We start from the raw sequence: 22,546 nt of genomic DNA, 5'->3' as shown, positions 1-22,546 counted from the left end.
GTATCTAGAAGTCCTCTTACCTTTCTTGTTAAAAGACTTTTTCTTCTCATCCCACAAGCCTCTAGTTGTAACCTTCCTCTCAAGGCTAATTCAATTAACATACAGCCACGCAATCCAGATGATATACAGTCATTCCAAAATGATGTGTAACCCTATTTTAAAAAAACAAAGAAAACAAAACAGCCAATTTACCTTAACTCAAATGTAGAAATAGCTTTAGCCAAAGCCATTTTGAATACCCTTCACCACACATGTACTAAGCTTTTTCTTTTAGGCCACCAACCAGTTCCCAAACCATGACACAGAGACTTATTAGCTTTGAATGTCCGGCTTTAGCTCTTTCCTTGTTAGCTCTTGTAACTTAGCCTGTTTCCCTTCATCTACGTTTTGCTTTAAGGCTTTCTACCTTTCTTTCTGTATGTCCTACACCTGTCTAGCTGGCTAGCCACTGCCTGGTTTCTGGCTCCAGGAGTGTCCCTTTTTCCCTTATTCTTCCTCCTCTCACGAAAGCCTAGATTTCTCCTTCTATTTATTCTCTGGCCGCCAGCCCCACCCATCTCTCCCGCCTAGCTATTGGCCGTCCAGCTCTTTATTAGACCAATCCAGTGTACCTTACGCAGGTAAGGTAAAACAAATGTAACACATCTCTACATCATTAAACAAACATAGCATAAACAAGTGCAGCACATCTTTACATAGTTAAAGTAATATTGTGCAGCATAGACAAATATAACACATCTTTGCCTAGTTAAAATAACATTACACAACACAACATCTTTTATAACAAAACACTAAAAATGTACTTAATATATTGTTAAACAAAGAACTGAGGGAGGGTTGACTTTTTAACCACACATTCTTACATATGGATAAACAAGAAATAACTTTAGAGTCAAGCTGGGCAAGGTAGAACATGCCTGTAATTCTAGCAATGGGGATATGGAGTATTCTAATAGCTCAAAAGTTCAAGGTCAGGGCTGGAGAGATGGCTCAGAAATTGAGTACTTATGCTCTTACAGAGAACTCGAGTTCAATTCCCAGTACCTACATGGTGGCTTAAAACAGTAACTCCACTTCCCAGGGACGCAAATCTCTCTTCTGGACTCCTTGGACACCAGACATACACACAGTGCAGGCATACATGAAAGCAAAACATCCATACATACAAAATAAATTAAAATTTTTAAATAAATAAAAATGAAAATCAAGTCCCAGCAATGGTGGCTCACACCTCTAGCATTGAAGGGAAGGAAGGCTTCCTGTACTCTCTGCCAGGTCAAAGTGATCAGCCCATTGTTAAGAGGATGGCTGACCATCGGAATTCATGGAATTTCATTAATGGATGTGGAGACTCAAAGTGCAAAAATCTTGTGGAATATTATTTTAAGGTGTGTTACAGTTGTTTATGCTGTGGAACATTTGTTTAATGATGCAAAGATGTGTTGCATTCTTTTATGTTGTATTTATTTAACAATGTGAAGCTGTGCCTGTCCAAAACACCTGATGGTCTAATAAAGAGCTGAATGGCCAATATCAAGGCAGGACAAAGGATAGGTGGGATGGCAGGCAGAGAGAAAATAGGAGAAATCTGGGAAGAACAAGAAGAAAGAACAAGAGAACAGGGAGAGGAGGACGCTAGGGGCCAGCCACACAACCAGCCACAGAGTATAAGAATAAAAGTAAGATACACAGAAGAAAAAGGTAAAAGCCCAGAGGCAAAAGGTAGACAGGATAATTTAAAGTTAAAAAAAAAGCTGGCATGAAGCAAGCCAAGCTAAGGCTGAGCATTTATAAGTAAGAATAAGTCTCCATGTGCAATTTATTTGGAAGTTGGGTGGCAGGGCCCCCCAAAAGAGTAAAAGCCAACAACATCCCAACTACCACCTTTAGTTATTGCTGCTGGTTTTTTAAGATAGGGTTTCTGTGTGTCCTGGCAGTATCAGAATTCACAAACATCCGTCTGCCTCTGTAATGGGATTAAAGGCTTGAGCCATCACCGCCAGGTTCAAACTACCACATTTTAACAAAAAACGAGGGTTTTTTTTCTAGAAGGAGAGCATTTAGACAAAGGGAAGTGAAGAGGGGAAGCAGAGATAGTTCTGTCAAGGTATGGTGGCACATACCTTTTAATCCCAGTGCTCAGGAGGCAGAGCCAAGAAGCGGGTGGATCTATCATCTATGTAGACCAGCATCTGTCTACACACTGAGATCCAGGGCAGCCAGAACTGTAACTCAACTAGTAACTGATAGAAATCAAATAAGGTCTGGAACAAAGTCTTGAGAAGCCCGGGAATTGATTCCACATGAAATTACATTACAGATGTTTGGTTCTCACACACAAATGGGTTCCTAGGTAAAACACCACAGTATAGGCAGAGTGCACTTCATGAAGTAGAGTGAGTGTGGTTGAGTACACCAGTCTGAAAATGCTAGCTGGACAGAGTTAGCAGTTTACCTTTGATGGTAGATAGCAGAAGGCTAAATATGACTGTCCCAAAATGTTCTCATGTTATGAGTCACCCAGAAATGTCAGCCAAAAACAAGGTCTTTAGTATGGAGTTCAGGGTTACATTTTATGAAAACCTGGGTAACTCACATAGGAAAGTAGATGAATGGAAAAAAAAAATTCTGTGCCAAAGTTTCTGGGGTTTATCAGAAATAAACAAGATAAATGAAGCCAACAAAGCAACAGAGTAGCCCAGTATTTTTGATAACCTCCCTGTAAAACCCTTATCACAAAAGCATGATCAGGAATTACCAGAGGGAAGTTTTTGGTTTTTGTTTTCTAAAGGTCAAATGAAACGGACCCAAAAGAATAGTGCGGGTAGTATAACTGACCAGATAACAAGGCCACATGGGATTGGGTATCTTAGGGGAAAAGTCAATCAGGAGAGTACCAAGTGACTGTAACCAACCTCAGCCAGCCCAGTTCACCAATGAATCCACAACATGGTCTAGACCACAAGTTAGCAGGGGAAGTGCTCAGTCAGGAGCTAGAGAAACACTTGGCCTTGTTTCTTAAAAAAAAAAGAATTGCAATAGCCTATTGGAGGACTATATACTCAGAGCATGCTTTATGTGTGTCTCAGCAAAAATCTTTCCTCTCTCCAGCACAGCAAGTCAGCCACTTTTGTTTGTTTGTTTTGTTCTTTGTGTTTTTCCAGACAGTTTCTCTGTGTAGCTTTGTGCCTTTTCCTGGAACTCACTCTGTAGACCAGGCTGGCCTCGAACTCACAGAGATCCGCCTGCCTCTGCCTCCCGAGTGCTGGGATTAAAGGCGTGTGCCACCAATGCCCGGCCACTTTTAATGAAGGAGCTGCAACCTGTGGCAAAGACTAGTAACTGGCGGTCTCAAACAGCTCCATTTTTAGTTCAAGAGGTAAAACTAGTTGTGTTTACATATACAGCTGTGAGAGAATAAAGAACCAATGATGTATCCAGGTGGCCCCCAACTCTAACTCCTAGAAGCCAAAGGACCAATCCAACCTTAGAGGTTTGAAATTCTCTAATCAGTAATGAAGGAGGCATCTTTGAGGCTCAGTCCAACAAAGGGGATAGAATAGAGCAGTCAGAGTCACACTCAAAGAGTACTGGCTTATCAATAGCTGTTGATGAAGCACCAGCAGCCAGAGAGACCAGTGGGCTGTAACACAGTGCCTCTCTCCTCATTCATCCTATACAAGAAAACTCAGACCTGGGTTCAGTCAGAGGACCACAGAACAATCTGAGACATTACGATTTCAGAAGTGTGATTTAAAAACAAACAAAAAACAAAACATTTTTCCCCTAGTCCCTATGTCCTAAAACTTTAAGACTGGGAAGGACAGACATTCCAAGATAAAGTGGGTTATTTGTGTATTCCCCTCAAGAACCCAGGCATGGCAAGGGTCCAGAACAGGACAAAGCATGCAACAGCGCATGTCAGAAACACTGTACTGGTCAGGTGAGATGCCAGCAAACCTAAAACAGGCCCATTCAAAGTCCCAGCACATGCAGCTCACCACCCTGTTCGGCTGTCTTTAATAACTGCCAGTGCCCTGGCAGACGCACCAGCTGATGGGCTGCATCCTCCTAGCTGACCTGCCCTCTGCGGCTGCCACGGGTCCTCAGCCAAACCAGCTGCCAGTCTTCAGGGTGGACCTCATAATGTCGTATAAAACTAAAGTGAAACTGGCCAGGTGTGCACACCTTTAATCCCAGCACTGGGAGACAGAGAGGTGGATTTCTGTGAGTTCAAGCTCAGCTTGGTCTACAAAGTGAGTGCCAGGACTACAAAGAGAAACCCTGTCTCCAAAAACAAAACAAAAACAAAAAAAGGAAGAAAAAATAGGAAAGAAAGAAAGAAAGAAACCACTCAAGTAAAATACACACTCTTTCTCGTTCTGTGTACCACTCTGCAAGGAACCCAGCCGAGAACTGTATAGGCAAGGGAACATGCTCCAAAGACACAACCATCCCCACCATGGGCAGTTTTATGGTCAACATTAGGAGACAAGACTGCACTGCACATTGGAGAAGACCTCCAACCCCGATGTTCCTCGGTAATGACCATGACTGGCGTGGATCTCCAACAGCCTGCTTTCTTTCCTCTCCTGTAGTTGGAGTTTTCCTGTCTGGCCCATAGTCAGGACAAATCTCTCTTACCCACCAGTCCCACAGTCTCTCAGACCCAACCAAGAAAGCACACAGAGACTTACATTGTTTACAAACTGTATGGCCGTGTCAGGCTGCTTGTTATCTGCTTCTTCTATCTCAAATTAACCCATTTCTGTTAGTCTATACTTTGCCACATGGCTTGTGGCTTCCCAGTGTCTTTACATGTTGCTTCTCCTGGCGGCGGCTGGCGGTGTCTCCCTCAGCCTTCCACATCCCAGAATTCTCTTCTCTCTTGTCCTGCCTATACTTCCTGCCTGACTACTAGCCAATCAGAACTTTATTTACACAGAGCGATATCCACAGCACTTCCCCTTTTCTTTTTTTTTTTTTTTTAAGGAAGGTTTTAACTTTTACATAGTACAATTACATATAACAAAACAATTATCAAGGAAGAATTACAGTTACAATATTAAAGAAGATATCCTATCTATCTTATATTTGTGAGTCTAAGGTTTTATATCTAACTTATCTTGTATCATAACTGAGGAAATTATAACTACCTAGTCTTTAACCACATCAAAGACCTCAGAAGGATATATTATTACCTGAGAACCGGGAGAAGGATGCAAGCGCAGCACTCTCCAATGCCTGACTTGAGTGGGAATGGTGGCATTGTTTACTAAGCCCTCAAAGGTGCCAACGAGAAAAGCCCTCTCCACTATGGTGAGGTTACTTCTTAGTTCAGTTCTTTCTTCAGAAGGAACTTGAGAACTGCTCACTCACAATGAAATACAGTGTAAACATACTCGGTAAGCCTACTAAGAGGCTACAACAACCAGATGCGGTAAGATTTTTTCATGTATTATACAAACATATACAATATGAAAAAGTGTCCTTGATCCATATTTTACATAAAATAAGACAAAATGAAATATGACCTGAATTTAAAATAGTATGAAAACATGAGTACAGGTCTGTACTTTAAAGTTTTAATTGTTAATTCATGTGTGAGAGTTTTCACACGCAGGTACATGAGTGCACTGTGTGTGCTTTGTGCCTGATGAGGCTGGAACTGGAGTCACAGATGGTTGTCAATGGGCATGTGAGTGCTGGGAACCTAACCGAGGTCTCTCTGGAAGAGCAGCAACCAACGTTCCATTTCTTTTCTTCTGTTCCTCCTTCCCTTCCCTCCCTTCTTTTTAATGTATATGTCCTAATTCCAGCACTCAGGAGGCAGAGGCAAGCAGAGTTCAAGGCCAGCCTGGTCTACATAGAAAATTAGGCCAGCAGGGTAACATAGTGATGCTGTGGATATTGCTCTGTATAAATAAAATGCTGTTTGGCCAGTGGTCAGGCAGGAAGTATAGGCGGAACAAGAGAGAAGAGAATTCTGGGAGGCGGGGAGAGACACTGCCAGCCAGCAGCCATGACAAGAAAGAGATAAGGTACTGGTAAGCCACGAGCCACATGGCAAAGTATAGATGAATAGAAATGGGTTAATTTAAGATAGAAGAAGTAGATAACAAGAAGCCTGCCACGGCCATACAGTTTGTAAACAATAAGTTTCTGTGTGTTTACTTGGTTGGATCTAAGTGTCTATGGGCCTGGCGGGTGAGAGAGATTTGTCCTGACTGTGGGCCAGGCAGGAAAACTCTAACTACAAATGGCGCCCAATGTGGGGCAAGAGTTTCCACCTAAAACCTGAGAAAAAAGATTCTAAAACGGAGCTAAAAACAGCTTCCTAGTTGTCTCTCTCAAGTTAGCGGCAGCCTGCCTTGTTGAACTACTATGGCGGGTTCCTGGCATGTGCGTCTAAATGAGGAGTCTACAAGCAGCACTTTACTCTGCTACATGGTGGATTTAGCCTTTGCGAGTTTAAAAAAAAAAAAAAAAAAGTGTTTCTGGACTATGCACTGCTTTGATAGAACTGCTTCTGATAGTTGATGGTACACATGGCTCCAGACCCAGAGCTGGTGGTAAACTGTACCACCAACACATTAAAAAGCTGAGGTGGGTGGAGCCAGCAGCCACAACAGCGTTTCAATCTTACAAAGATGGATATTACACAAAGAATCTGGTTTGTGTTGTCTTTGGGATTTTTAACTGCAAAAAAAAGATTTGATTGTAAAAGCTGTTGAGTTAAACAAATATGTAAATTTTAAAGGTACCTTGACTTCAAAATTTGGATATAAGGATATGTTGCCTTGGAAAAGAGTCTCTGCTTTTGTTTCCACAGAAAGCCAGAGGCCATGGATTTGTTCCAGATTAAGATACATCAGGTTGATCAGCCAAGACCACCTGAAAGGTCTCTGAAGACACCATGGCCCAGATGATCTGACATCCAGAATGGTTTCAAGGCAACTGGCTCAGAGGTTTACCCTCATGGACTACTCCATAATCCTAAAATTTTCTTTATGTCTCCATAAGATACAGCGCCCCCCTACAGCAGGAAGTAGTAAGAAAAACTACGCCCAAATTCCCAGCTGGCTTTGGAGATGGAATTGGCTCACTCCTTCTCTAAACCCAGGCATATTGTTAAAAGAAAAGGTTAAGAGATTCTTGTGTCCCAAATCAGAAGAGCCCTCTGGTGTGGGACAGAGAAAACCCAATATTTTTATTTAAAGCAGATTGATTATAAATGTGATCTCTTTCTAAAGAAGAAAAGGGGATATGATATAGATATAATAGGATGAAAGGGTAGATTAATGAACTTACTTTTAAAGAACAACAACTTGTTGAAAATGTCTTACACTGGTATAGATTTTAGTCTACTGATAGAAACTTGAAGTTAATTTTGTTATATTGTATCTATATTTCTACTCTCGTTTGAGGTATTATATTTATGCAACTCATTTAAATTGTAATGGATAATTAAATACAGATCAATTAGTATTCTATGGTAGTCAAACTTATAGTCATGTTAAGTTTTCTAGGTATACATAGATATATTTCAGATTCACAGGTAATCTTCAAACACTTCAAAGGTCTACAGAATATGGCATTTAAAATATTTTTAAAATTTAGACTTTCTGGACAGTGAGACATGTCTGCTCCTGGCAACACCGATTTACTTCAGAGAGGAGGATGGGCATTGAAGACACTTCATATCTTATCTTCACCTTGGCAAAAACAGCCATTTGGACAAGAAACTGTTCTTGCCTGGACTGCTTGATCGACTGGACATGCAGGACCCATAGAAAGGTGACCACTAAACTTTGCTTGACAAAATGGTCCTTCAGGTTCCTGCTTCGCAGAGGAAACTGCCAGACATTCTACAGGACACTGAGAGAAGTGACCGAGAGACTCTAGCCCTGTGGGCTGAAGACAAATGCCCCAACTTTACAAAGGAACATTAGGTGACTGTCCAGGCTGCCAGCTGTCTCTGTCTACTGTTGCAAGACTCCTGAAAAATGCTTGCATCCTCCCGGTTCTTGGGTAATATTATATCCTTCTGAGGTCTTTGATGTGGTTGAAGAATAGATAGTTATAATTTCCTCAATTATGATAAAAGATAAGTTAGATATAAAACTTTAGACTCACAAATATAAGATAGATAGTATATCTTCTTTAATATTGTAACTGCAATTCTTGCTTGATAATTGTTTTGTTATCTAAAATTTTACTATATAAAAGTTAAAACCTTCCTTTTTAAAAAAAAGAAAAGGGGAAGTGCTGTGGATATTGCTCTGTATAAATAAAATGCTGTTTGGCCAGTGGTCAGGCAGGAAGTATAGGCGGAACAAGAGAGAAGAGAATTCTAGGAGGCGGGGAGAGACACTGCCAGCCAGCAGCCATGACAAGAAAGAGATAAGGTACTGGTAAGCCACGAGCCACATGGCAAAGTATAGATGAATAGAAATGGGTTAATTTAAGATAGAAGAAGTAGATAACAAGAAGCCTGCCACGGCCATACAGTTTGTAAACAATATAAGTTTCTGTGTGTTTACTTGGTTGGTTCTGAGCGTCTATGGGAGGCAGGTGAGAGATTTGTCCTGACTGTGGGCCAGGCAGAAAAACTCCAACTACATAGTGAGACCCTGTCTCTATTTAAAGAAACAAAGGAGGGGAAGACGAGGCAAAAAGAAGAAATGCAAATTCTTTGGCACAGTTCTGTAGACTGTAAGTTACATTACTTTTTTTTTTTTTAGTACATGGTATTCTGTATGTACAAAAACACTGATCTTGTCACTTACTATAGAAAAACAAGAAAACAATCTAAAAGTAAATAAAAATAAATTCAGCATCTGCCAAACTTTTTGCTGTTGGATCACTTTTATTTTCTGCGTGTAACAACTTGCTAAATATTGTAACTGTCTAGGAACCAGGTTTTTAAGTCCTAGTACAGCAGAGTTGAGGAGATGGAACAGTGGTTAAGAGCTCTTTCCAGAGGACTTGAGTTTGGTACCCAGCTACCTACTACACCAAGTCACTTACAACTGACTAACTCCAGTTCCAAGACTATCCAATACTGGTAGCCTACCAAAGGTACCTGCACTCAACATATAGTACAGACAGACACACATTTAAAAATAAAGGCCAGGTGTGGGGTCGCTTCTTTAATCACAGAATATGACAACAGAGTAAGGTGGGTCTCTTGTGACTCAGGGGCCAGCCTGGTCTATATAGCAAGTTCTAAGACAGCCAGAGTTACTAAGTGAAACTATCTCAGAGAGTAGCCTTGGCTTCTTTTTCTTTGCCCTAGGAATAGCTCTCCTACCTTGGTCCCTCACCCCCTAATATGTAACAATGCCTGCTCCAAGTTCACCTCTACAGGCTCCGTGGTGTCTGCAGCGCTACCAACCTGACCTGAGACACAAGGGAGAGCCTCAGCAGCCTGACGGTCAGTCCTGTGTCCTCTGACCTCAACTCATCCCTTAGCTACAGCTTCCAAACCAGCAAGCGCCACCATTTCAAGGGACAGCAACACTCGTTCATTGGGAAGGGCTCCCACAGGGCTGGTGTGGGGACTGTTTGGGGAACCCCAAACAGCAGCTCTTCTCCTCATGTCTGGGCTTTGCCTTCTCACAGGCCACAGGCTCTTCTGCCTTGGGCATCCTCCTCTCCAGAAGCAGCTGTCTCCACTTCACCTCCTATAGTTCTTTCTCCCATGTCTCACCTGCCCTCTTATGTCCCTTTTTCTGTACCTCCTAGGAAGTCTGGGGAAAGTGGCTCACTTAAAGATCGCCAGAGAGGAGACAAATAAATACTGTATTTATGGAGGCACCAGTGGGAGGTAAATAAAGACATCGTTTTAATGACCCTAGTGCAAAGATTACAAAATTGGAAAAGCAATTCATTTTTATGTAAGCATGCAAATATATGTATTTTCACACACACACTCACACACACACACACACACACACACACACACACACACAGCCCACTTTTTAAGTAGGTGAGAAAACTATCAGTACTAACAGCTGACAGTAATAGCTACTTTCACTTTAACCTTTTCTGTACACATCAGAGAAAATGGAACAAAAAAAAATGACTATAGTTATTCAAACTTACAAGATAATAATTAAGACGCTATCAGTAATACGATAAAGGCAAAGTACCAAAAACACTAAAAATTTGCAACTGGCATACCAACTTCCAGTTTTTCAAAGCTAACACAGGCCTCTGAATATATGCTCTCATCACTAAGCCTGGCTCTTCCAATCCTTTGGGTCTCAAACAGCATTTCTCTACTGGGCCCAACCCCCAAATTCATTCCCACACAGCATCCTCTAATTTTTTCTTCACCATAACTATAATTTTTAATTATACACATGCACACTCATCTTTGTATATTTATTTATGCATCCGTCTCCCTTAGCACAGTACCTAGCATAAAGCAATTATCATAAGCAGAATTTTGAGTGGATTTTTTTTTTAATTCCTTTCAGTACTAAGGAAACATGGAGTGTCACACACACCAGGCAAGAGTCTTTATCATGGAGACATTCTCCCCAGATGCTAAGATTTTATTTTGAGAGTGTGTGTGTGTGTGTGTGTGTGTGTATACTCAAGGAGGCCGGAAGAGGGTGTCAGATGCCCTGGGGCTGGAGTTAAGCAATGTTGAACTTGAAACTCAACTCTAGAAAAGGAGCAAGCACCCTTAACTGCTGAGCTCTGTTTCCAGGCCCTATTTCTTATTTTTTGGTAACCTATACTTTCCTAAATGCAGACTATTTGTATTTTGTTTTAAAAGGCATATTTCTACCATACTCATGCCTTAAACTCAATCCAGCCATTTTATTTCCTTTCTCCCATAAGCTATAGTGATAATAAATCTTAGTTGTGTTTTCTTTATCTTCTGAGGCATTGCATGCATTTGACGTAGACATAAACCCAAGTCAAAATACCCATATATGTGTGTGTGTATGTATGTATGTGTGTGTATATACATAAATGCACATTAAATATATCTTTTAACCTTCACCCAAGACTGGCACCAAATTTCCTAAGTTCCAATAATTTCAGGCCAGTGAGACAGCTGTTTGTAAACCTGTTATCCTAGGACTCACAAAGTGAAGAGAACCATTTTCACAAGTTGTAATCTGACCTCTAAATGTTCACCATGATACACACGTACATGCACACACAAAAATAACTGTAAACATTTTCAGTAATTCCAAGATCCCCCAATGATTTTGGTGTCTCTAGTTTTTCCACTCCTTTCTACACACACATCTTTTAAAAATCCTATTTTTTAAATCCTATTTAAAGCCCACTACTGCTTCTAATATCAATCCCAGCTTTTTACCTTCCTGTGACAATAATTTTCGTGTTCCTTGTTCCATACATAATGTCCATCATAACTTATTTTGACACAATTTTTATTTGCTTTTATAGTTGAGTAAGACCGCTTATTTTCAGAAGAATAAGCCTTCTCATATAGGTTTCCTGTGTGTCCTGTCTAAAATGTTTGTTTCCGGTCTGTTACATCACAGCCCATAGTTCACTGTGCTCAAGTGTCTCCAAGTACAGGAGCACAGAGCACCTGGATCCTAAACACTTGAGAGCCTGAAGCAGAGGACCACTTGAACCAAGGAGTTTGGGACTAGCCTGCACTTCACTGTCTCAAATAAGACAAAGAGGAGGAGCTAAGAACGCAGTTCCATGATAGGAACTCTGGTATGTTAATGCCCTGGATTCAATCCTCAGCATTGTTAAAAAAAAAAAAAAAAAATTAAGAAATATGGAAATAGGGACTGGAGAGATGGCTCAGGTGTTAAGAGCACTGGCTGCTCTTTCAGAGGACCTAAGTTCAATTCCTAGCAACCACATCGTGGCTCGTGACCATCTATAACAGGATTTGATGCCTCTTCTGGTGTGCAGGTATACATGCAAAGCATTCAAACATAAAATATAAATAAATAAAATTTTAAAAAAGAAATATGAAAATAGAAAAAAAAATGAGGACTGGAAAGATGTCTCAGTGCACAGCATTGCCTGCTACGAAAGCATGAGGATGTGAGTTCAAATATCTAGGACCCAATGGCCGGATGTGCCTGTAACCTTAGAAACAGGTGGATCCTGGGAGCTTGGTGGCCAGCCAGATTACAGCATCGCCCCTCCCCACTACACACACAAATTACATTAACTTTTACAATTATTTCTGAGATTATAATACAATTACACCATTTTCCCCTCTCCTTTTCCTCCTTGCAAACCTATCCTTACTCTTTCAAATGCATAGCTTTTTCCATTAATTGTTGTTACTTGCAGTCTGTGGCACAGGGCTAGAGATTTTGCTCCATTAGGAGATTTGCCTATCCCCAGCATGGCATAAGCCAAGAGTGGTGGAGAACAGGTGCAATCCCAATCTCCAGAAGCAGAGGCAGAAGGAGCACGTGTTCAAGGACCTCCTCAGGTACAGAGCTGGAAACCAGTCTGGGCTACCTGAGACCCTGTCTCCAAAATAACACTGGGTAAAAACGCTTGCCACCCAAGACCTGGTACTGCAAGTCTGATCCCCAGAACCACATAATGGAAGAAAACCAGTCCCACGAGCTGTCCTCTGGCCTCCATTCGGAGGCCATGTGCTGCACACCCACACACAAATAAAGATAGAAGATATTGTCTTAAATATTTTTTTAAGGTTGTAGAATCCTGGCCTAATCACCTTGTATGAAAATTCTGGCCTTAAGGTAGTAAGGATTATTTTCTCCCCCCCCCCAAAAAAAAAAAAAAAAAAAAAAACAACCAAAGCACCAAGAAGAAGTAATAGAAAGTCCAAATGTGGGAAGACCTGATTACAACAATGGCAGAAGAGGCCAGACAGTTGGCAAGCTTTCTTCTAGAACCAGAAGGCATTAGCAAACAAGACTCACTGTGTGCCAACTACACCTGGCACTTAGCTCAACACAGCTGTCAAAAAGTCACTGACTTCGGAAGTGTGGAGGCCTGCTATCTCAGGAAAGAGAACAGTATTCTAGAAGAGAAATTATGAAAACAATCACAGACTCTGGGCTTACATTTAGGGAAAAGAAACACAAAATACTTCAGGTTCCCAGATTTCCCAGCCCAGATGGTCTGGGATTACAAAACGGGGGTGGGGGATACTTTATGCACACTCACACACAATGGAAGTTTCAGTGAAAAGGCATAGAAAATTTAGTGGATATTTGCCTCATTCAGTTACGTATCAAGTCCAAGAGGGTCAGGAATAACGGCAATAATGGAAGCTGGGCTAAGAGGTAGAGCACTTGCCTAGCATGCTCAAGGCCAGATTTAGATCCCTAGCACTGGAAAGGGAGAGGGAAGAAGATGGAATGTCAAGCATCAGTCAACATTTTTTAATGTAAGTAATATAACAACCCTTAAGTCCTATAACAAGTTATGGGGCAGACCACAAGCAGAGGTTTGTTTTGCCCAGGAAACAAAGTAAGTCTAAGAATTCAAAACATTTAATTTAGCTCTCCCAACTGGGAGTCAAAAAAGGCAAGGCTGTAAGTCAAAACCATGGATAGTTTGTGTTGGTTAGTTTTTTGCTAACTTGACAGAAACTAGAGTCACCAGAGGAGAACCTAAATTGAGAAAAAGCCCCTCATAAGATTGATTAGCCTATAAGCACTGGGCAGTGGTGGCACACACCTTTAATCCCAGCACCTTACCACATACACAAAACAAAAAACAAACACACAAAAAAAAAACGTTTCTAAGGTGATCTAAGTGCAAACATGTGTAAGATTTTTTTCACTGTCTCTGGACCAGTTTTCATCATGCCCACTATCTCTTCCCTCGTGAAATATAAGATGAACTATACTCTATATTTACACGCTGGATGTCTAAGCTTTAAACATAAAGGAGTTTTTTCCAGCACTACCTTCAAGCCAGTGTTCATTCTCTTGGGAATAATTTTACCTGCATTAAGTGTAGTGCTTACTTCGAATGTTTACTGAGTCACGGATACAGATCAAGGTGAGGCAGTCAACCATAGAAGCCAAATGTCTAAACTACATTGCTGTGGGATGTTCTGTATGTCAAATGTGTTGCTCTGATTGGTTAAAATAAATAAAGTGCTGATTGGCCAGTAGCCAGGCAGGAAGGATAAGGTAGGCGGGACAAGGAAGAGGAGAAGGCTGGGAACAGGAAGGCTGGGGGGGATAGACTGCCAGCTGCCGCCATGACAAGATGTAAGGTACTGGTAAGCCACGAGCCACGTGGCAAAGTATAGATTAATAGAAGTGGGCTAAATATAAGAGTAAGAGCTAGACAATGGTAGGCCTGAACTAATGGCCAAGCAGTTTAAATAATATGAATGTCTGTGTGTTTATTTTAGAAGTGGGTTGTCGGACTAATAGGGCTTGGGGGGGGGGACCTGGAGAGAAGCTCTCCAACTACATGACCTCTGTTTCTGTTGACAACAACTGAACAACTTCACTAACAAGGCAAGTGAACCAAGCACAACTCACTAAGTTTAAAATGAATTAACTTAGGGATGGCCATGTCGTTTGGCTGCCGACTGCCGAGTGCTGCTTGTTCAACAGGCGCCAGGCCCTGGGTTAAATCCCAGCACCATCAGAACCCTGAGAGGAAGGACAGTGCTATTATACTGTTTGCTGTCCCTGTCTCGTGTGCGTGCGTGTGCGTGTGCGTGTGCGTGAGTGTGTGTGTGCGTGTGCGTGAGTGTGTGTGTGTGTGTGCGTGTGCGTGTGCGTGCGCGTGAGTGTGTGTGAGAATGTCATTGTGCAGTTCCAGGACCAACCTCAAATATCAGGGCTTGCTTTCTACCACTCAGATTTCACTCCATGTACCTCCCCACTCCCGCCAGGGGACACAACATTGACACACACCACTTCATTGTAGCCCAGAACACCACTTGCTGGAGTTGGCTCTGTGCTGTCATGTGATCAAACTAAACTAAGGCTTGGTGGCAAACACCTTTATCAGGTGGAACCATCTTCAATGGACCCCTTCCCACCTTTCTTGAGACAAGGTCTTGTGTTGTTCATTGGGCACACACCAGGCTAGTTACCTGGAAGCTTCCTGGGATTCTCCTGTCTCCAGCAGCCATTTGGTTGAGGAGCATTAGAATTCCAGAAGGGCCTTGCCCAGACCCAGCTTTAGGAGCGCTCTGGTTATCTGAACTGAGATCCTCCACTGGTACAGCCGGCACTTTACCCTCTGAACCATCTCCTAGCCCCTATTAGTTGTATTGTAACTCTAATATTTATGAAACAAGAAGAGAAATACCCTGCTTTTTTAAGTCTGTGAGTGTGTGTGTTAGTGCATGCTGCAGTGTAACACTGCAGTTACACAAGGTTACATTGCAAAAGTGCAGTACACTAACAGGCTGCAATCTCTCCAGCTTTTTTTTCATATAGGCTATAAATTTCATACTTGGCTTAAAGAGATGAAAATTCATACCCTTTAAAAATATCAAGGGGATATAATTTAGTATTAGAAAAGGGAATATAATTAGTATTAGTATCATAAAATTCAAAATTCTTTTATTAGATTTTTTTAATTACTACAAACTTTTAGCACATCTTGAAGTTCTGAAAACATGCTGAATAGATTTGAGAGTAGAGCAGTTATACAATAATCACAGAGAGAGGGGTAATTTTTTTTTCTAACAAAGCAGTTATACATCTTGGTAAATACTGCATTCCAAAGCTTCTTTTCCAAAGGAACTCATCTTTGGACACAGTGTGAAAAGCACACGAAGTCATTTCCATCTTTTAAACTTCCAAGCTAAGTTTGGCAGCACACCCTGTCATCTCAGTACTGGGGAGGAAAGGAGGGGGAGGATCACCAATTCAAGAACAGACCTCAGATTCCAAAACTGCCCAGGCTATATAGTCAATTTGAGGCCTGCCCACTTATCTTTTCTCTAAATAACCACACCTAATCACCGCTTACTTTTTAAGAGTTACTGCAGTACAGCTCTTACAAGCATTAGACATGCTATCTTTAAAGATGTTACTAAAGGCTTTTTTTTTTTTTGGGTTTTTCGAGACAGGGTTTCTCTGTGTAGCTTTGCGCCTTTCCTGGAACTCGCTTTGTAGACCAGGCTGGCCTTGAACTCACAGAGATCCACCTGCCTCTGCCTCTGCCTCCCGAGTGCTGGGATTAAAGGCGTGCACCACCACTGCCCGGCTACTAAAAAGGCTTTTAAAACTTAGATAATCGGATGACTGAAAAAAATAAACCATACTAGAAAAAGACAGCGCAAGTAGACCAGGACAAAAACTCAAAGAACCATGTTCAAGAACATGACACACAAGAGCACTGATCTGAAACGTCTCCAGAGTACCACCACCACCACCACCACCACCACGACCCCTCAGCCTACTACTCTTCCCTTTGAAGACCCCAGGAGAACGAGTGAACGGACAGGTCTAACTGCAGCACAACACAACAGAAGACACCAGAAGACGCCATCCTAAAGCTGTCAGTAGCCCTAACATTTGGGAGGTAGGGGCAGGAGGATCCAGAGAGGGTTCAAAGGAAACAAAAAGGAGCAATCCCAGCACTCACTTGGGAGGCAGAAGGATCTCTGTGAAGACAGCTAGGACTATGTAGAGAGAACCTGCCTCAAGAAGGAAGGGGTGGGGAGAGAGAGGGAAGAGGAGGGAGAGGAAGGGTACAAGGGGGGAGGGAGAGAGAGGGAGAACCCCCTTCCCTAGCAAGACAAAATGGGGCAAATGTTAACAGTAAGTAGCACAAAGTATGATCCCAAGCATTTGAAGTGATCATTTCCACTTTTTATGAGAATTCTGAGACATCTGCTAGTATGTAAAGGATAGGACTACAAAAAGCCTCACTTCTATTCAACAGACATACTTTCTTTTTTTTCACTGTGCGTGCAGGGGTGTGTGTGTGTGTGTGTGTGTGTGTGTGTGTGTGTGTGTGTGCGCGCGCGCGCGCGCATATACGATCAGGGGCCAACCACCTTGTTTCTCAGACTGCTCTGGAGCTTGCTGAGCAGACTAGGATGGCTGGTTGAGGAACTTCCCTGAGCCACTATCTCTGCCTCAAATTGTGACAGACACCATTCCCAGCTTTCAGTTTTTCCCATGGAGTGCTGGGGAGCAAACAGAGCCTTTGTGTGGTAAGCACTTTACCCACCCCACTATCTCCCCAGCCCCCCATACTCCAGATTAAATTGGTCATTTAAAATAGTCAAATTGGGGGACCGGAGAGGTAACTCAGTGGTTAAGAGCAATGGGAACTACTCTTCCAGAAGACCCAGGTTCAATTTTAAGTGCCCACATGGCATATTACAATCACCTGTAACTCTAATTCCAGGAGATCTGATGCCCTCTTCTGGACTCCTCAGACATCAAGAACACACACTATCTAGATGCACACAAACATGTGGGCAAAAGACTCACTCATAAAATAAAATACATAAAATAAAAATAAGTAAATCTTTACATAGGTAAGTACATAGGTAAGTAAAAAATAATCAAATCCAACCTCAAGTATTTAGATCTGTTACCAATAAAGTGATTCAAAAGTTCTTATTTAAGGGGTCAGTGTTACAGTTGCTGGTGCTACAGTACCTGTGAGACTCTTGAGTTTAATCTTCTAAAACCAAAGAAAAATTGTTTTAATATAACTTTTTGATTATTTAAGATAATTCTTACTGAAGTATCCTGAAACTACTCTAGTGGAGGCATCTATGGAAAAAGCACAGATAAATCATGGAAAGAAAACCTACCCACTTGCCCTGCCCTACCCCACATCATCCAAAGAAATCTTGCTAATCAATTAATTTGACTTCATGGTGAACCTTTGTGACATCCTAGCAGTGGCCTCTATCAGTCACTGACACTTCACCCAGAATTACTACCAGAACCCTTTAAAAGGCCCCAGGTAAGGGCGTTTTGAGGAAAGAAAAAACCTGAAATGCCAACTTGAATTTAAAACAAACAAACAAACAAAATCAATTGTCAGGACTGAATGAAACAAAAAAAAAAAAAAAAAAGAAGACATGACTACTCCTAGGTACAGGCTGTGGAAAGAGTTTATTGTAGATGTGAGGGAGGTGAGGGGGCCTTGAGAGAAGAGCCAAGGGCGAAGAGGCTGGGAGTGAGCCAGGAGACAGAGAAAGAGACCAAGAAGCCAAAATGGTTGGGTTACATAGGAAAAGCAGGTAGGGAAGGGCAGTGAAGCTCAGGGGCTAGAGAAGCTGAGGGTAGGGGACTGGGTGAGAAGTCCGGAGAGGAGCCAGGACTGTAACAGGTATCGGCGATGCTGAGAGCGCCGGGTGGCCAGCATCCGCTTTTTTTAACCATGTGTCCCAAGTTTGAGACCTAACAAGGTCTCTAAACAAATTCCATGTAAGTAATCTGAAGCCAACTGCTTCTCATGTAGCCCAGGCTGGCCTCCAACTTACTATGTGGGTGAAGATGACCCTGGAACTTCTGATACTCTCGACACCCAAGAGCTGGGACTATAGGCATGAGCCAACAAGCCGTTTGTACAGAGCCAGAAATCAAATTCAGAACTTCCTGCAACTCACTCTACCTACTAAGAACTTTAGTTAATAACAAATTTACAAACTGAAATCTAATACAGGCTTAAGTGCCTAAGGACAAGGGAAGAAAAACTCCTGGCCCTGAAGAGAGTATAAACCATGCCTAATTCTAGCACTAGGCAAATAGAGGCAGGAAACCAGGAGTTGGAAGACGGTCTTCACTACACCAAGACCCTATCTTTAATTAAAAAAAAAGGGGGGGGGGGCCAAGAAAGACGCTCCCAAAAAAGACTGGATGACTAGTTTCTAGGACTGGTCACTAATGTATATACATTTGATAAGAATATATATAAAGCCGGGCTGTGGTGGCGGCGCACGCCTTTAATCCCAGCACTCGGGAGGCAGAGCCAGGCAGATCTCTGTGAGTTTGAGGCCAGCCTGGGCTACAGAGTGAGTTCCAGGAAAGGTGCAAAGCTACACAGAAAAACCCTGTCTCGAAAAGCCCCCCCCCCAAAAGAATGTGTGTGTGTGTGTGTGTGTGTGTGTGTGTGTGTGTGTGTGTGTGTGTATCCCTAAAACCAAGAAGACAATGCAAAATCCTAGCCTACATTTTTAAAAACAAGAAAAAATAATGCTAAAGAGTAGCTAGTGTCTGGCTAAACCTTGGCCATGACTTATGAAGTAGACTATTTACAAAAAATAACAACAACAGATGATTTCAACTACCTGGCATCAAAGAACTTCAATAAAAAAAAAACTATGTAAATTCTGTAATACCATTAAATTTCAACAAATTCTTCCAATTATCTTCATGGGAACCAATCACAGAAAAATAAGTGCTGGCAGCTTAATCATTCAGAGTAATGCCTCTAAAATAAAATGTACTTTCTCACCATTATTTCTCAGTGTGACAATACCAAAAACAAGTTTGTGTTAAGTTTCAGCTTTACAGGGCTCTATCCACTCGGAACCAAACTGCTAACTCAGGAATGTAGTCCTCGTTTTGCTTTTCTTGTATTTTCTAAAAATGTCTCATAATCTGTTCTGTTCCAGAGGGGGCAGGGAGCAAAGAAAAATATACAGTACCAAGAAGCTTACTTTCTAAATCTAGTATTTTCTAAATGAATACTTCTAAAATCGTATTACGACAACACTAGCATCGAGCTTTACGAAAACACAACACACATAATACCACCAGCTTCCTTCATTGAAGCTGTAATTAAACAGGTACTGTGCCCCCTTTACAGCAAGAGGGCCATCAAGGAAGTGTCTTCAAGCTGACCGATATCAAGGCACGTGACCATTTCCATTAAAGAAATCACTTCTCTGGACAGTACCTAATATCTGGGGAACACAAACAGTCCATGGAAAAAAAATCACCCTTCTACCGCTGGTAAGTTTTGGGGAACTGGAAAACATTTTAGAGGGATGAATTGGGGTTGTTTTTTTGTTTTTGTTTTTTGTTTGTTTGTTTGTTTGCTCTCCTTCCTGAATTCTGAAAACTTACTGAAAAACAAGACCCATACCTTTCTGTCTGACTCTCAAAGCGTGTTGTCTAGAGTTTCCACACTGAAACGAAACAAGCTTCCGGGCCACCTCATCATACATGATTTATGAAATAGCCAAACCTGCAAGTCTGTCATTACAAATAAATAACTTTTTTAAATGGATGGGTATGTAAGGTGAAACGTTATCTACAGAGTCCAGGTGTTGAAAAAGAGACGGTCACTAGCATTTCTTCAACTTCTGTGCAAAATTCCTGAATATCTGAGGGGCGAACGACCTTTCCAACAGTCAGAATACAACTTAAGCCGATCTCAATCTTAGCGGCCTTTCCTCAGATCGCAAACTTGGTATTCCCAGCACTTCACGACAAAGCCCTCCCTCAAAATGGCAAAACTGACGGCCACAGCAGATGAACATAACCGCAACTCCATCTCTCACTTAAACCACTTCACCCCCCCCCCAAAAAAAAGTTACTTCCTATGTTTCCTAACAATTTTGCATTGACTTTTTCAACAACACCCAGTAAAATAACTTTGCTAATTCTTAACAGCACGTCGTAACTGAAGTTTTCCATAAAAGAGGCCGGCAGCAAGTGGATCCGTGAACCTCTCCCAAGGTCTTAAAACCTGCAAAAGACTCAATAGTTGGGAGCGGCGGCACCTCCGAGTCGTTGGGGCTACCGAGCTGTCGGCCTCAGGTTGGAATCGCAATCGTTTGCAGAAGAAAGCGAGGAAGAAACGCAGAGACTGCCCACACTTCGAAAGAAAGAGTGCTTGGGAACAGAAGAAGGAAAAAAATCCAAGCACTTGTGGGGTCGGTACCGGGAGGGATCTGGAACGCACAGGACTCCGCCAGAGAGAGCTGACGACTCCCACACTCCTCGGGACAAGTTGATCGCGCCAGGACGCAGGGTCCCCGAGCCAGCGGGGCAGGTGCGGCCTCGGCCGGCGCCCACCTGGAGCCCCCGGCGCCTCCCCGCCACCCCGCCACCCCGCCCGGCCCGCCGCGCCCGCACCTCTCGGTCCTTGAGGCCCAGCAGGAGCACCTCCTCCATCAGGGTCAGCCGCGTTTCCTTGGAGTCGCCCTTGTCGTCGTCGTCCTGCTCGTCGCGGCGGCTCTGCGCCTCGTCCTCGCCGCTGCCGCCGCCGCCGCCCGCCGCCCGCTCCTTGTCCGCAGCGTTCCGGGAGGCCTCGGTGCGCCGCTGCACCAGGCCCGAGCTCCGCTGGGTCAGCGAGGTCATGGCTCCGGCCGAAGCGCCCCACCGGACCGACAGGGACGCGGGACCGGCCGGCTCGTCCTCACCGCCCCGGCCCCGGGAGCTTCCGTGTTAATTCTCGGCGCTGGGGCGATGTCCGTGGGCTGCGGGGCCGAAGGCAGGCATGAGGAGCCGGGTCTGGGCGAAGCCGGCGGGCCGGGGAGTCGGCGGGGTACACAGGGGTGCCTTCCGCCCGCGCCCGTGGCCCCACGCAGCCCAGGATCTCGAGCCGAGGCAGCGGAGGCGGCGGCGGCGGCGGCGCTTCCCAATATGGCGGCGCGCGCTGACGTCACCGGAGGATGTGGCAGCGCCGGCGCGGGGCGGGGCCGGGGTGCCGGAAGCGGCGCGAGCGAGGGGGCGTGGCTAGCCGCCTCCCGCCCCGCGGCGGACTGCGGGCCACCCCGCCGCCGCCGCCGCTTTGGAGTTTCTCCGTCGTGGGACCTGAGGCCGGCAGCGGTGACGGACCCCGCTTTCATCCTCCTCCTCTCCCTTCTCCCTCACGGTCTGGCCCTGGCGCCAGCGACCAGCAAGGCCTCTCCTGGATCCCGGAAGCCGAGGCCACGCGAGGGCGGACGCCGCTGTGCCCTTAGCATCCCTATCAGTTCTCAGAGGCAGCTCCTGAGCCAGTGTGGCCCCGGGTCCCCACGACCCACGGGAAGAACTTGGATCGTTGCCTGGGCGAGTCCCAGGCATCAAAAGAAGCCATCTACACCCAGCTGTTTAAAAGCGTTCGTGTTCTGTGTTCTAGCGTAGAGAGGTGAAACAAATTAACGAGTTGTGTTTGTAAAACTTTTTATTTCCTGCCTCCAGCTGGGGCTGTAAAGTAGCCAGGGCGCTGGAAGCACACTGTACAGTTAGGACAGCCGACCTGAGGATCGTTTTATGGCGACACTAAACCTCTTGAGTCTCATGCCACGTCTTTGTAGCCCTAAATCTCTTTCGATGTAATTACTGCGTTAAATCCTCTTGGCGTGCTTGGCGGTTTGTGCAAATCAGTTAAAAGAAAAGCTGCCAAACCCGAGACGGGTTTGGAGGAGCAGAAGGGTGGAACTTGTGAGAAAACATTATCCAGAAACGGGATCGTAGAGCCATCCACTGTTATTTAAAATAAACAATAACCACAGGCAGTGAGTAAGCGAGGTTTATTAGACAGATTCTTCCCCTCCATAAATACATTGTCTCAACTCCTAAAAGGACACTAAGTCCCCGTAGGCCCTCCCACCCCCAGCCCCAAGCTACCTTCCCTTCTTTCCTGAGAAAACAGTTTGTTCTCA

General features: G+C 43.6%; 1 protein-coding gene across 1 annotated transcript; it reads right to left on the bottom strand.

Annotated features, from left to right (window-relative positions):
• Positions 1-13: 13 nt before the first annotated feature.
• On the bottom strand, positions 14-21,276 carry LOC118576572 (Golgi phosphoprotein 3-like; the record flags this gene model as incomplete). The annotated part of the gene is made up of 2 exons (XM_036176795.1): positions 21,033-21,276; positions 14-152 (listed from the first exon to the last, which is right to left on the bottom strand). Coding segments are annotated over exons 1-2 (364 nt in total), but the record flags the coding sequence as incomplete, so codon positions are not given.
• Between the last annotated feature and the right edge of the window lie 1,270 nt (positions 21,277-22,546).

Source organism: Onychomys torridus, unplaced genomic scaffold (assembly GCF_903995425.1).
Source record: "Onychomys torridus unplaced genomic scaffold, mOncTor1.1, whole genome shotgun sequence".
Taxonomy (NCBI): domain Eukaryota; kingdom Metazoa; phylum Chordata; class Mammalia; order Rodentia; family Cricetidae; genus Onychomys; species Onychomys torridus.
Note: the sequence above shows the minus strand (reverse complement) of the source record. Positions and strands in the feature narration are given on the sequence as shown.